The 16,878-nt window shown below is 37.8% G+C and overlaps 1 protein-coding gene across 1 annotated transcript in view; it reads right to left on the bottom strand.

Annotated features, from left to right (window-relative positions):
• The window catches only part of SFMBT2 (Scm like with four mbt domains 2), a 276,850-nt gene that overhangs the window by 77,129 nt on the left and 182,843 nt on the right, over nt 1-16,878 (bottom strand). Inside the window, exons 9-10 of the mRNA XM_023734391.1 lie at nt 16,537-16,684; nt 3,139-3,221 (exon numbers count right to left, since the gene is read on the bottom strand). Of these exons, the coding sequence (XP_023590159.1) occupies nt 3,139-3,221; nt 16,537-16,684 (231 nt within the window). The remainder of the gene's footprint in view (nt 1-3,138; nt 3,222-16,536; nt 16,685-16,878) is intronic.

The following is a 16,878-nucleotide window of genomic DNA, read 5'->3' as shown; positions in this document are numbered from 1 at the left end:
GGATATTTTCAATGTTTTTGTAGAGACTCTGGAATGTGTTATAGTCCTCCCAAGAGTTTTTATTTTTCTTTTTTAGCAAGAAATTAACTTTGCTGGACACAATGTACAAACTCTAGATTTTTGAGCAACAGCTCAAATCTCAGTTTAGTTACTGTATCCTTAGCTGGGCTGCCTGGCACATGCATGAAAATTTGTGGTTCCCTTCTCTACCTCTCTCCTTTCTGAGAGTTTCCCCTTACTTTCCAGTGGCTGTGGTTGCCTACTTTCAATTATCTAGTTCATCAGGATAGAAAGACTGTGAAATTTCAATCACTGTTTTAGCCATCCCACGTGGTATCAGCTGGGGAGGGGGGAACAGGACAATCACCCCATGCTGTTGCTTTATTTCAAGAGTCTGCTCCCCTCCACAATCTGCCTGCTTTAGTTCATTCTCCAGTACCCTTAGACAGTTGTTTTTAGTATTTTGTCCGGAGTTTATAGCTGCTGTCTATGAGAGGATCAGTTCAGCATGGGCTTACTCAGTCAATATTAGAAGCAAAACTACCCCCAACATCATTTTAAAATAAATTTTCAAAAATATCAACTACTATATAATCAGACAAGTTACAATGCTATACAAATATACTTATTTTGAAATATACAAATGAGATAAACATGTTCCTATAAGTAACTGAGACTACATCTTTACATAACTCATTGAGAATAAGGAAATACATATTTACATGTCTTTTTATATAAGATGAAAAATGCAATTATGTCTTTACATAACCAGAGCAGAATTATCCAATATACGTTAAGAAATCAATCTCCTCCTTTCCTTTATGTTACTTGAGAAATAGGAATCAAAATATTCTAGGTGAGTTATTTTTCTGCAAGTCATCTGCCTCATCCACACGTATTACGTATTGAGCTTCTTTCTGATAATACAACTCCATAGGCTGCCTGAAAAACCTCTAAGTGAGTTAAAGTGCATTTTATCCTACTTAATAAGGGAAAGCTACAACCATGTAACTTTTCATTTCAGCTCACTGCTTGAGGGTAATTTATAACGGATCAATAGCAAAACTGTTACCGGTGGGTATATTTTACCAAGCATCTGGCTATGTCAATCCATTTCATAACTGCCTTTAATCGTTAAACATCCCTGGGGAAATGTATTCCATGCATCCATTTCCACACTAGCACATATGCCAATGGGCAGATAACCATCCTGTCTATTAAATAAACGGAGAGCCAGAAACAAAACGGGGCATATGCCTAACAAATGCACTCCTAATGAATACACCAGCAAACTCATTAAAGCAAATTTAATCTTGACAGCTAAACCCTGAAAGCTCAGAGGCTACCTGATGATGTGGCTCCTTGCTTCACTATTAAAATGCACTTGGACAAATGCTGGATGAATGCGAGGAGAGGACAGATAAAAAGATGCCCTAGTGGAGCTAGGCTTGTCATAGAGGAAACAGCTAGCTCCGCAAATACAGAACAAGGAGGAGATGTGAGGAGTTTCTGCTCAAGGCTAGAGAGTTAGGGAAGGAATATTACTCGTCAGGTAGAAAGCACAACCTCAAAGGGGTTTTGGGATGTGACGGTGTTTCCATGGTCCTAAATGAAAGTCACTGATGCCAGTGGATTCTGTGATGGTAATGTCTATATGGTGAAGAGCTGAGTAAGAATCCACCGGACTTAATAAGCCTTAAGAGCTAACCATCTGCTATCCTCATGATAGTATGGTTACACAGCTGTTCCCACACACCACCTAAACACACACCATACAGTTCAGTGCTACAAAGAAACTACTTTTGTGGGAAGGCAATGCCATCCAATCATTTAAAGACGCCTGAATTTCCAACTCTGCTACTGATTTGTTTCTGCATTTATTAATACAAGTTGACCTAATAATCAAACTACTTCATTCTCCAAAATCTGATTTTGACTTACATTCAGTATTGAGTTTCTCTCTACTAGGCCAACCCTTTATACCTCTCCGTTCTCTTATTCTGTTATCCTTGTAGTACAAACCACGGGTGGAGTGCCAGTGAATCAGCAGCTATTGGAGCACATGTTTAGAAAACAAGGATTTGATCTGGGAGCATTTTACACTGTTGTGACTACAGGCCCCCATTAGAGGGCTGCATTTTTTTTCATTCCATAAGGAATTAATTTTCATAATTAAATGCATGTTCAACATATTAAGCTAATATTTACACCTCATTCTTAAAACAAAGATAATAATTCATATCCATTTTCATAGTTCCTAGGAATGAAGAAGTTTAAATGAATAATTTTATAAGATACTTTATACAATCACTGCCTACAACTATGCAAGTACACGTGTATACAGACAGACAGACACATATACACACATTGCTATTTTACATATCACAAAAATCCTATTACTATACCAGTGAGCTCTATTTGAACAAGGTAGCAGCTTAAAGTAAGCAACAGACAAAACTGTTTGCCTAGCAACTTATAAAGCACCTAAAGATAAAATTTAAGATCATATTTTTAGAATACACCTCAGGAGCAGAGAACTCACATCAACGGGTTTATTAATATTATACTACACAGCAAATGCATATCTAACGGTGGCACAGATGGCTAGCTCTCCACCAAAACTTGTCCCCCTTCTTCCACAATATAGACTAGTGGCTGGGAAACAGTTGCCCAGCCAGAATACATTTCCTAGCCTCACTTACAGCATGGCATAGCCAAGTGATTGGTTCTCACCAATGGAAGATGTCCACATTAGGCTTCAATTTTTAGAACTAGGGACACCTTCTCCATGATCTCTTTTCCTATCTGTTAGCTAGATTCAGAAGATGAAGTCAAATATGGATAGAGTCCAAGTATCTGACTCACCATAATGAGAAGAACTACCTAGTTCAGGAAGATCCGGCACCCTTCCATAAGTGAGAACCTGGTTGAGTCACTGTGCGTTAATTGGTTGATCTGCTACCACAGCCTAGCATCACCCTAATGAAACAGATTTGTCAAAATCTATGCAAGTTTTATCATCCTATGGCACAATGTAGTTCTCTAACCTTGCTCAACAAATAGAAAGCAACTTATAAAACCTATGGTGAACCTCTATAATAATAATAAAAAGAACAATAAGAAACAAGCATTTCTTACATTTCTGAAGCAGAAGGAAGGTGCTGCTTCTGCCCCATGCTGCTTGTGGTAATCTGCCCAGTCGAAGTCCTGGCCAGAGTAACCTGAGTAAACAAAACAGAGACAGAACAGCATTAAGCTAAACCTGAGACAAACGAACAGCTTTAGAGGGTGTCAGTAATCAAAATAAAAATGAGTGCAAGTCTAGGCCCCAGAGGATGAATCCCTCTTAAGCCTTCAGAGTTCAGAAAAGTTAAACGGAATGTTTTGAAAAATGTAAAGTACTATATACATGTAAAGTATAGCATCATTGTAACATGGTACCTGAATCCAGCTGAAGAATGGTAGAAACTACATACAGGGGCTCATGCCAATGGGTGGATTTGCAATAGGGAAAAATAGCCAAGAAGGGCTATTACACAAAACCCATTCCCACAATCCATTCTGCAGAAATATAAAATAATACCTCTTTGTGTTAAATTTTGAGTTCATGTGAACTTACTTCTCAGTATCTTTATGGAAACCATGAGAATTTATATAAAAAAAAAAACACTACATAGGGATAATTTTTTTTCTTTTTTTTATTGTACTTTAGATGAACGTTTATAGAACAAATATTTTCTCATTAAACAGTACACATATTGTTTTATGACATTGGTCAACAACCCCATGACATGTCAATACTCTCCCTTCTTGACCTTGGATTCCCTACTGCCAGCTTTCCTGTCCCCTCCTGCCTTCTAGTCCTTGTCCCTGGGCTGTTGTGCCCCATTAGCCTCATTCTGTTTTATGGGGCTAATTTTTGGATGAAAGGTGAAACTCAGGAATGACATCATTACTGAGCTAAAAGGGTGTCCGGGAGCCATACTCTCGGAGTTTCTCCAGTCTCCGTCAGACCAGTAAGTCTGGTCCTTTTTTTGTGAGTTAGAATTTTGTTCTACATTTTTCTCCAGCTCTGTCTGGGACCTCAGCTATGATCCCTGTCAGAGCAGTTGGTGGTGGCAGCCAGGCACCATCTAGTTGTACTGGACTCAGTGTGGTGGAGGCCGTGGTAGTTGTCGTCCATTAGTCCTTTGGACTAATCTTTCCCTTGTATCTTGTTTTCTTCATTCTCCCTTGCTCCCAAAGGCGTGAGACCAGTGGAGTATCTTAGATGGCTGCTCACAGGCTTTTAAGACCCCAGATGCTACTCACCAAGGTAGAATGTAGAACATTTTCTTTATAAACTCTTATGCCAATTGAGCTAGACGTTCCCCGAGACCATGGTCTCCACAGGCCTCTGCCCAGCAATTCAGTCCCTCAGGGAGTTTGGATGTGTCTATGGAGCTTCCATGACCTTGCCTTGGACAAGTTGTGCTGGCTTCCCCAGTATTATGTACTGTCTTACAGAGGGATGATTTTTAAGGAGTAATAGAAGATAAAGCAGACAGCAAACAAAGAGCAGAGGTTTTAAAGACTCCAAAGAAATGAAGGAAGAAGAGTATAAATTTTCCTGAGAACTGAACTGCTGAGGTTGAGAACAAATGAGAATGGAGAAAGACGGGCTTCTCTGGTATGAAGATTTTGAGGTAGATTTTTGAGATACTGAAGAAAGAGTTTGAGAAACAACTATCCATATATGTTGAACTTAATTAAATATAGATGTTACCAAAGTGATTTCTTTCTTTCTTTTTTGGACTGAGGAGGGTGCAATCATACAATATATCTGCATTATGACAACCAATGCAAACCATGGCAGAGATGGGGGAAAACAATTATCAATCATAAAATAAGAAAGATAATGGGTGTACGGTTTAAGTAAGGCAGGAAAATACATGTTAATATGAGTACTATTTTCATAAAGGCAAACAAATTAACAAGCATGTCATGGAAAAAGAAGTGAGCTGCTAAAAATTTTCCTGTGAACACAGGATGGCAAATGGAAATGAAAAATACAGTACCAATTATGATTAACTAAAAACATGTATCACTATGATCTTCATTTAGTGTTTTCTCTTCATTGGCTTGAGTATATGTAAAGTAAGTCTAGAAGGGATTTCTTAAGTATATTTTTGACCCAAGTCCCCCAATTTCTTTTCTCTTTTCTCTTGTCATAAATTCTACAACTACAAATTCACTTAACAAGAGACTTTTAGTTACTAAATCTCACAGCTGTAGACAGACTACAGAAATTATTAAAGAACCTCAAGATACGGGTTGCCTCCTACCTCTGTTTGTACACCCTGAGTACAACACAAGTATAATTTTCATTAAGTAAGCTCAATTTATATTTATCCAAAAATTTTTTCTTGTTGTTGTTCTTTTTTTAGGATGGGAGGGTGTAACCAGGAAGGCAATAGTTCTCCTCTGGTCCCAGGGACTCATCCAAGACCGTTCCATAACCCTGCAGAGGTGTTTCTCTGTCATTCTATAAAGACTGACAACTGCTAATTTCCTTCCAACAAGGAGATAAGAAGCCTCGGAGTTTTGAGACCCTATATATTCTTTATACTTAGTTTTTAAGACTCAAAAAGGAGATTTTTCAAGTTGTTCCACCTGCCCTTCCCCCTCAACCCCTCTCTTCAGAGCCGTCCTTCCATCTGACAAGCTATTGCCTCAGAGGCTTCTGGAAGGGACCAAACCAGGTTTCTTCTGAAGATTTTTAAACAAATAAAACAAAACATGTCTTAAACAAGATAATACAAGTTTCTCTGCAATTAATATATCCCTCTGTTTTGAGAGTAGTTTCTCTGGAATTGTTTTGGTTCAAATCCTTGCATTAATGTATAAGAATAAAAGAATTATCCTCAAGGTACCTCAAACCAGCAAGGAGGTACATAACGGTACAAAGAGTACTGAACAAGAGAGCACGACATCTGAGTTTTAGACCCAGCTCTACTAAGAACTGATGGACCACGGTAAAAGTAAATTACATTTTCTGTGTCTGGCTTTCCTTATCCATAAATTCACAAAACAAAGAGATCTTTAAAGCCTGACCTAGACGTTGCATGCTATGATTTTGAGTCGTCATTACTAATTATTTTACTATGGCTACTTAGGATTTTTTCTGCTTCTCTCTGTGGCTAATTCCCTGCCGTTCTCGTAGGAGAAAGGTGTGACAGGGTTGGACGAGAGGAGTTATGCAACAAGGCATTCTCCTTGAAGATCTCTCAACTGTACAGATGAAAACAAGATAAATCTCTGCAACAGAAGGGTCCTATTTGTTTTGACAAACCTATTTTGTTAAAGTCAAGATCTCCTTTGTTCCAACATTTCCCTGTACCTCTGCTACTTTAGTTAATTTTGTAAGCTGAAGAAAATCTCATCACGATCATGGCAGGGGTGGGGGGAGACTAGTAAAAAGTCTTCTATATAGATGAACAGCAAATCATTTTCTGATATAACATGGAATATGCATATTCCTTATACTCAGTATCTGTACAGATAAAATTTTCCAATTTAGAAGTCACCCCTACTCTCCTTACATATACACATTTAGAGGAGCTGGGTTTTCTGTGACTATATTCATAACCACCACTTCTAATGGGCTTCGACCCACTCCATAAAATGTCATGCTCCGCGCTTTCTTGGACCTACATTCAATCCTTCTAAACCCAGTCCTCAAGTCTCTCTCTAAGGGGAGTCATTTTTAATCTAATAATTTCAAGATATAATCAGGTCTTGCTGGTTACCTTTCGTAAACAACAATTAATTACTCTGCCCATTGAACGCTCCCATTTCTTTGACCATTCTAAGAGTCTAGATTTCTCCTCCTTCTTCTCTTAGAGACCTATATTCACATTATCACTTAAAATTCTTTCCGTCTGGGCTGATAATGAACTCTCTTTGTAAGGCAGTTTTGTAACAGTTTGGAAAATAACTGCTGCTTAAAAACAAACTGCTGTGGACTGTTTAATGAAGACAACAGGGGTGAATTATATCCATTAATCAACAAAGACAGAACAAGTACTAAGGCTTAGCTGAAGCCAGGAAAACATATTTTAAACCCAAGAGGAAAACAGCAGAAGGGTGAAGGAAATAAAAGTCCCCACCCCACCCCACCCCCAAAAAAAAACCCCAAAAAAGTAGACTATTAAAATGTGCAATAAGCTGCCATGGGAGACTGTTGAACCATACCCACTAGAATTATTTAAGCTTTTATTAGTGTTTATTCTGAATGAAGTTCCAACTGTAACAGGTCCAAAGGGGATGAGGTCGATGACCCATTTCCTTATGATCCAAATTAATTGACATAAAACAGCTCCACTTGCAAACATTACTATTGGCAGCATAAATAGGCAATTCTTTTGAAAAAACAACTTGGCAGTAAAAATGTTCATGCCCTTTGACACAACAATTTCACTTCTGGGAATTTATCCCATAAAAATAATCCTAAAAACTGAAAAAAGTTTTATACTTTAAGATACTCATGGCATTACAACTTTACATTCAACAGGAAGGAATGGTATGAGACTTATTCAAGTTCATGGAAAGTCATGCAGGCACGAAATTGTGCACAGTTTGTTTTAAAAAAAAAAAAAAGGAAAAATGATTGCTGTGGTTTTAGGTGAAAAGACTGCTACAAGCATATACAGAATTATTAGCTTTATACAAAAATAGGCAAAGCTAAAGGCCAGACGAAAAAAAAAGGTAAAAACTTAATAGTAAATATCAAAAAAAATAGCTTGGGTGGTGGGACTCATGGTTATTTTTTTCTACTACCTCTTTGTGTTTTTCAAGTTTTCAATAATGATCATAAATATTTCAATAATAAAAATTATTTGAAAACAGCATTTTTGCTCCATTTTAGAAGATAACCAAGTCACTGGTTAATCAAACAAGTGTTTATTCAGTATTGTGGAATACACCATGACTGCCTCCCGATTGCCTCTCTCCCACTTTTTGCTTGCTAACAGAATTGTGATTTTATCCAGTTTCTAGTGGAAGTCAAGCCTCTCCTCGGCACCAGGAAGTGAACTATGACTACCCTCAAGCAATCATGGTGGTTTCATATCTTTTGCCTGTGGCTTGGGATGAGGGTGGGGGTAGAGCTTAAGGGAAAAAAAAATTTTTTTTTTCCTCTAATAAAGGAGACACAAAGGCATAAAAGCTCTTATTTGTGGGTTGATATGGAAGAAAAGTGTAAAATCTTAATAAAAAATAAAAGTAGAAAAAGAACATCATGTTTGCCATCTACCTGGCTAGCAAAGTTGAGAAAGAATAAGAATCCACCATTCTAAAGGACATTGGGAAATGGGTACTTTCATGCATTTTTGGTTAGAGTGTAATTAGAAAAAAATTACAGATGTTAACTTGGTTATATGTATCAAAATCTTTTATAATGTGCCTACCCTCCAACCTAGCCATTTGTTCATTTACATATTCATTCATTCAAAAATATTTGAGTGCATGCTATATGCCAGGTTCTAAGACTATACCCACCGCTGACTCATAGTGACCCTACAGGACAGAGTAGTACTGCCTCATAGGATTTCCAAGGCTGTAAATCTTTATGGAAGCAGACTGCCACATCTTTCTCCCATAGAGCAGCTGGTAGGTTCCAACCACTGACCTTTCAGTTAGCACTCAAGCGCTTAACCACTGCACCACCAGGGCTCCTCATAGTAATTCTAATACTAGGGATACAGAAGTGAACAAAACTGACAAAAATCCCTATCCTCACAGAGTTTACATTTCTGTGAGAGGAGACAGATAATAGGCAAGTATAAAAGGTCAGATGACCAACAGCGTTCTAGAGAAAAAGCAGAGAATGGGCACAAGCAATGCTGCAATTGTGAACAGAAGACCTCAATGAAAGGGGGAAATGGGAGCAAAGACTTGGAGGAGTTAAGGAAATGAGCCATGTGGCTCTCTGGGGAAGAGTATGTCAGGGAGAGGGAACAACAAGTACAAAAGCCCAGCAACATGCTGGTATGTTCGAGGAACAGCAAGGAGGACTATGGGGCTGGAGTAGAATGAGCAAGGCAGAGAATACAGCCCTAAGTAAACAACAGTATCCTATGGAAATAACAGGACAACTACATAAACATTTGATTTATAAAAGCAGAGTTGAAAACAACAAACATGAATTGTTTAAATTATTTACCTACAGATCACAGACTCTCTACAGTCATTTAAAGTAGTATTTTGGTATGATTTAATAAATAAGTGACAACAGCAGTTTATGAAACAGTATGTATAAAATAATTAGATATATAAAGTCACATAGCCAAGAAAACAGAAATCTGAAAGAATAAAGACCCTAAGTTATTATTTTCAGGACAGGACTATTCTAAGTAATATATTTTAAACTCTGCTGGTTTTTTAAATTTTTAAAGAATGAAAGCATATTAAATCTTTAATTAAAACTGTTTTTAATTCTTAAAAAGAAAGTGAAGTCCTATGAAGTAATACACTTCTAAAACAAGGAATGCATCTATTCGATAACTATTCACTGTAAGTTTGCCAGACCCTGCTTACTGCTGGTAAGACGAGATGAAAGTGGCACATCACAGATTTCACATGCCTCCACAGCTACAGGGATTCACAGACACAGTCTAAAAATTATAACTTTGTGAGATAAAGGCAATAATAGACGGGGAGATGGAGAATTATGGGAAAAAAGTCCTGAAGAATCTCATCAGACATGACTGAATCTCATACTACAGTTTAACAAAATTTAATCTGTATGTCTGCAGTTCAGTGTGTTGGGATGGTGCCCTCAATGGTTAACTCTAGAGTGCCATGAAGAGATCTTCACCTCAGAGAATGTTTACATCGTTAAAGTCTTATAGTATCTTGTGTAAATAGCAAGCTTATTTAGCCTTTAGTTCAACCTCTTTTTAAAAGGGAAAGTGATATAATAATCTTCAAAGATCAGCAACTATCAAGACCAGATATAAGAATGAAAGATAACAAAATAGAAACCATTTTACAAGAAAGCTTCTTAATTCTTTCCCAGAAAATCCCCTGTATCATTACAGCAGTTCCAACAGGCACTTTTTAAAATAAACTACTCTTTTTATTAAGGAGTCCTGGTGGCACAGTGGTTAAGCACTCAGCTGCTAACCTAAAGGTCTTACGGTTCAAACCCACCAGCTGCTCTGCAGGAGGAAGATGTGGCAGTCTGCTCCCATAAAGATCACAGCCTTGGAAACACTATGGGGCAGTTCTACTCTGTCCTATAGGGTTGCTATGAGTCGGAATCGATTCAATGGCAATGGGTTTGGTTTTTTTGGTTTACTTTTGTTGAAAGATAATCTCTCTCTTTTCAAGCCCAAGGCTTTCATTGTTTTCAAAACTATAAACATTTCTTGAACACTTACTAAGGCTAAGTACTTGGCAACATCACCTCATCTGATCCTCACAACAACCCCATGAAGAAAGTACGATATATACACCTGAGTGCAGAAGTAAGGAAGCAAGATCACTCAGACATTAGGTGGCAGAACTGGCAATGGGAACCACTTTGTCTATTTCTTAGCAAGTATTTCTCAGTATTTTCTATATTAGCTTCACGAAGCAGTTTCTGTACACCACAGGCTTATAGGCAGGAAGGAGAAAATACTAGTAACTGACTAAGTGTATCTTTTACTTCATGCTGTTTGCTAAAAGCTACTATCTCACACTTGAAATTTGCCAGCTTCACATTCTCAGTTGAGGTACAACTTTAAACCTTCTCTATATACCAGTGGTGCAGTGGTTAAGAGCTCAACTGCTAACCAAAAGGTTGGCAGTTCAAATCCACCAGCCACTCCTTGGAAACCCTATGTGGCAATTCTACTTTGTCCTATAGGGTCACTATGAGTTGGAATCAACTTGATGGCAAACGGTTTGGTTTCTGGTTAAAATTTACAAATTAATTTTCGATTGAATGATTCTGTTTTTATGTTCACAGAATAGTACAGAAAATAAAGTGGGAAAAAAGGAAAATAGAGGGAAACAAATAAGTCAATTTAGTATCAACACTAGCCATGCCAGCTTCCTTATCTTTAGAATAAGAATTAAGCTGGGAAGTATTTAATATAGATCATTGTGTGACAGCATACTTCTCTGTCTGGGGGCATGATCACCATGGTAATATGAATTACAAACATAATATGAGGAGATGCTGATGTGTTACCAGGATAGAGTCTAACAACACATAAACATCAACTGGTAATAGTAAAACTATTTAAAAATCTTGAAGAATGAAGTGAATTTAGGAGGTAAGTAAACAAGAAGATTCTTAATTTTCAACAATCAGGAATATTTTCAGATATTAAAAGTGACTGAAAGAGTTTTACTCCCCCACCTCTTTTTAATCAAAAATGACTTTCTGATCAAGAATGAATCAAAGGTGCTAGAAACAAGACCACACTTCTAAGTCAAACAACAGGGTGGACTGACCAGACAGACTTCTCCCAGATGCCAGATAAAACATAATTAAAAAAATTTTAAATACCTAGCCAAACTTGAAAAAGAAGAAAACAGCCAGATGCCAAAAAACCAAAGGGCCCTAAAGCTACAGCTGAGAAGTCCAGCAAATGCTGTAGCAGCCCAGGGCCTTGCACAGGAACAGAAGGGGACGCTGGGCTCATGGGAGGTGAGCAGCAGGATCTACTATCTAATGTCCAACCTCCATCAGGCTGGCAAGTCTGTGAAATGGAACTAGACAAAGCTGGCCCACTGGGACAGAGAAACTGCAGGAATGGCTGCTACCTGTCTAGTTGAGGGGGTGGAAAAAAGAGGCCAGTGGCACATATGGGTGTGGGGTCTAATGTTACAATTCTGTATGAAATGGACTGAGGAATTAATATACAATTCAGTTATTCATTCCCTGAAAATCCAGAAACACCTAGTATGTACCAGGCATTGTTCTAAGTGCTGGGGATATAAAAGAGAAAAAAATGAACTAAAGAGATAAAAAAAAAAATCCTTAACTTTATGGAGCTTACTTTCTAGTGGGGAGATAGAGACAGCAATAAATTAATGTTCTAGGACTTGCACATTAGAAAAAGCACAAGAATACTGGGCAGAAGCTAATGCAATACTGTCCTACAAAGGAACTACCCCCACTCCTCGCTTAGTGACTAGCTCACTATCCAACAGTTTGCATTTACAGCAATAGTAAAAAATCTACTATCTGACTATTTTGTGCTTTAACAAGGTGGTGGGCATGGTCACCACGGGTGTGGACTGTGCCCTGCCTCGCACTCTCAGCTCCTTCCTGCCAGACTCCTTGTCCAGCTGCCACGTGGGGTTGGCTTCCTCTGTGGCCATGGCCTCCGGGGGGACACGAAGGCATCACCAAGCCAGTGGACACCTATTCTGGGTTCCTAGCTCCTCCTATGCAGCCTGAGGCCCTGACGATCAAAACTGCTGTAGGGTGGGAAAGGAGGAAAGAAAGTGGCATTGGAGAGGGTGTTTGGAAGAAATACATGAGAGTTTAATGACATTCCAAAGTGAGCTGAACTGGCCTAAAGCCTCTGACTTGGTGGGGCGAAGTGCATAGCCAGGCTCCCAGCACCCTCGCAGGAAGCCCCAGCCTCTGCCTTGGTGACTCGCCAGGTCAGGAGGGCAGAGCAGGCTCCCGGATCCTGAACACAGGCCTTGCAAGGGTGGGAGTAGAGCCCTGGAAGTGGCTCCCTGACGGATGCTTTGACCGAGCACAGGAGGAAGGGAAAGTGGTTAAGCCATGGGCCCTCCAGTCACATAGCGCAGCTTTATCCAGCTTTGTCTCCTCCAAGTCTCCTTTTCCACAGAGGAATAATCCATAACTGAACTCGTCACAGTGATGAGCACATCAGTAGATCTTAACTGTTATTATTTCTATGATCATATTTTCTAAATTAAAAAAAATTGGACAAATGGATGGTCTGAAAACAGAAAAAATAAATCCTTTATTTTCACATAACGCCAATTTTCACATAACAACATGATCTTTGGAACCTAACCTTGTAGATAAGTGAGGAGCGGGTGTACTTCAATCTACAGTACATGGAACTCCCACAAAATTAACAACCATCACTAAAAATTAGTTTACAATGAAAAGCCACAAACCACATAAGGAAACAAACCAACATAAGGGAAAGTCAGACAAAACAGACTTTAATCAAAATGCTTTACCAGGTATAAAGAATCACCAAGAAGCTCTAACAATTCTGAATCTGAATGCCCTAACATAGCTTCAAACATAAAAAACAAAGGTGACAAATTCTCAGTCTCAGAATATTTTAACATATCTTTTTGAAATGTATACAGCAAACAAACAAATAAAAATGTGAGGATATAGAACATTTGAACAATACAGTTAATAAGCTTGACCCAACAGAATGATATGACACTAAATTTGAAAACATAGCTGAGATGATCACCAAAACTGTCTCAAACAGAAATGATAACCATGACTAAACTTATCATCAGTAAAGGAATAAATTAAGAGTTAAAATATCAATTAAAACAGTACCTGTTCCAGATGGTTTTACAAGCTAGTTTTACCAAACCTTCAAGAATCAGATAAACCACATCTTATAGAAACTGTTTTCAAAGAGGGAGCTCAGCAAGGTAGCTAGATATGCAGTGAATAGATAAATATCTCATTCACAACAGTAGGAAAAAGGATGAAGAACCTAGGAAAAATTCTAACAAAAGACTGCAAATGATAAAAAGATAATATAATAAAAAGTCACTTTTTCTTAAATTAACATATAAATCCAATGCAGTACCAAACTCTAATAGGGTTCATTAAAGAACCTTATGAGCTGATTTTAAAAGTCTTGTAGCTATCTAAGGGGAGAACATTCCAAGCAGAGGGAATATTAGAGGCTAATGTCCTGAGGAAGGAATGTGCCCAGCGTGTTCCAGGAACAGCAGGAGGCTGGTGTAACTGGAGCAGACTCCGGAAGAGAGTCAAAGGAGATGAGGTCTGACAGGGAACTGGATACCACAACTGTTGGGCATTGTAGGTTGTTGTCATGATCCCAACTTGAACACCGAGTAAGGATGGAAGGCACTGGAAAGTCTAAGTGGAGGAGGGATGTGTCTGAGTTATGTTTTAACATGATTAATTTCATTACTGTGTTTAGAATAGACCAAAGAAAGCAAGCGGTCACTGCAGTCACCCAGGTGAGACATAATAGCGCTGTGGATCAGGGAGGTCACGATGAGATTCAGTTAGATTCTAAAGATGTTGATAGGATTCACTGATGGATTAGATGAAGGGTGAAAAATAGAAGAATTCAGGATAACTTGATGCTCAGTTTTTGAAATTAGGCAGCATGCAGTGATTGTAATAAGCAGTGTTCATGATTCTAACAGAAATCTAAACAACGTAATACATGCGTGGAAAAAATACACAAATGAAAACGTCCAAAATCACTTGTCAATATGTATAATAAATCCTATACACTATATATATAAAGTTAAGAATTTAACTTAGAAACAACAAACTTTTAAAAAAGAGCTTATGCTTTCCTATATTAGTAAAGAATGGCATTTGAAAAAATTCTACAGCATAATATCTGGCCTTAATGTTGAAACATAAGACATGTAACAAACGACCTCAAAGGGAAACCATAAAATCACCACTACCACGATCACTACCACCTCTAAACAGTAATTCATTTTAATTGCAAAAGTAAATATATTATGCTCATGCAAGATGGTAAGAGATCTCAATAAATAAAGCCATGACTTTGTCATAAACACAGACACTTGGAAAATTATTCCCCAGAACTATAATCCTCCAACTACTGTGACATAGAGACCTTTCTGGTCTTGCAAAAGTCATGATCCATTAACATCAGCTGGTCCTGCTGAAGGCCACCCAGAATCCCTAAAATTACTAAGAAGGATGGATTCTGTGGAGAGAGTGTGGACGTGGGATATGTAGGAAGAGCATTAGATTTTGGTTCTTAAGACTGGGATTTTAATCCCACCTCTGCCTCACAAGATTTGACAAACCATTTAACACAACTGAGCCTTGATTTCCTCAGGTATAAAATGATTGAGGTCTAGGAGATAATCTTTAAGATCTCGTTCAGTTATAAAATCCTCTACTTTTAAATATACATATTTATTTTTGAATAGGTAATATATTAATCTGGATGAAAAGTTTTAGAAATTATCAAGGTATAAAAAATTATTCTGTGAAAAGTCTTACTTTTACCTTTGCCCCCATCTGCCCGGCTCTCCACCTCCAAACCCCACACAGAGGTTATCATTCTCATTAGTTTCTTATGTAACCTTCCAGAGTTTCTTCATAGAAATATGAGCAAACAGTTATCTCTTTTCTCACAAAAAAATGTATCATGCTATACCTACTGATCTGTATCACTCACAGTATATCTTGGAGAGGTTTCCATACTGAGTACATAGAGATTTTCTTCATTCTTTTCAATAACTGTATAGTTTTCATCAAACATACACCCAAACTATTTCACGAGCCCCCTACTGATAGGTACTTGGATTTCTCCCAGTGTTTTAATGTTACAAATAATGCTTCAGAAAACAAAATTTTATATACATTGTTTATCTATACAGTATATCCTCAGGATAAATTTCCAGAAGTGGAACTCCTGAGTCAATGGGTTAACACATCTATAATTTTAGTAACTATTGCCAAACTGCCCTTCATATAGATTATACCTGCCTGCACTTTCACCAGCAATGTACCAGAATCCTTTTTCCTCCTTACTCTCATCTAAACAGATTCCTTCTTTTTTCCTTTTGGGTTTCAAGCCCATCTGATAAATAAGTGGTACCTCAAACCTCTGTGTTATCTGAGGTTGTCTGTTAAAATCTACTCTCCCATAAGTTTATTTTTCTAATTTCTTTCCAATTTTCTCTTTTGCTACTTCCTTTATTTAACTTCTCACAGTCTCAACTTTTACCCCGCTGCTTTCTCCCCTGAATAAGCCTTGGATCTGTAAGTGACAACAAACCATACTACTTAACTACAAGCACAGTACTTAGTAATAATGGGTCCTTGGCTCCCAATTTAAATTTATTTTAATGCATCCCGGCTCCAAATCTAATTATTTTAATGTATTATAGCATCACATTATTGGATATCTGAGATCAATTTGGACTCTGGGAAAAATCTGACTTAGAAATTTAAAGAAATGCTTCATTAGCATTTTGTTGCATTTTCAAGCCATTTCTCAGACATTTTCAAGTTCTTGACCTCAACCACTTAGCAATACTGCACCGTCTCCATAATCACTGATGAGGAAACTAACGCTTAGAAAAGTTGACTGAGAAGCCCACGGTTATACACCTCAGTAGGATGGAGCTATAACTGACTTCTATGTCAAGCTAACTACTAACTAGGTTATTTTTCCACTACACCTACACGGTTCACAATATAAACTACTCCAGATTAACAAAAGCGTTACTTTAACGACGGTAAGACACCCTTCTAAGACACCCAAACCCTGCAAAATTTCACAGAATACTGACCTTTGGGAGGTGTGAGATTTACTCCATTTTTAAGGCACCATTGTACTGGTAAAATCCCCAAGGAATCCACATGGCACAGCATTGAGAGTTTACTAGGTTCTGGTCTCAGATCATCAATAGTCACTTGAAAAAAATGATTGTTAAAAACCTGAAAGAAAGAAAAAAAATAGGCCCAAAGGTTAATTCTTTCATATTATAAATACTGCTAACATAAAAATACTGGCACAGCTTCCAAAGGCAATAAATATATTTCATCAAAAATGATTTAAGCACAAACTGGTAGGTATTTCAATGTATACTAAATTAGTCCAGCTGCTAAAAATTAAAGTTGGACGTTGTGAT

The sequence above is a fragment of the Trichechus manatus genome, unplaced genomic scaffold, assembly GCF_000243295.1.
Source record: "Trichechus manatus latirostris isolate Lorelei unplaced genomic scaffold, TriManLat1.0 scaffold00067, whole genome shotgun sequence".
Taxonomy (NCBI): domain Eukaryota; kingdom Metazoa; phylum Chordata; class Mammalia; order Sirenia; family Trichechidae; genus Trichechus; species Trichechus manatus.
The sequence above is the reverse complement of the archived record's forward strand: the minus strand, read 5'-3'. Positions and strand labels throughout refer to the sequence as shown.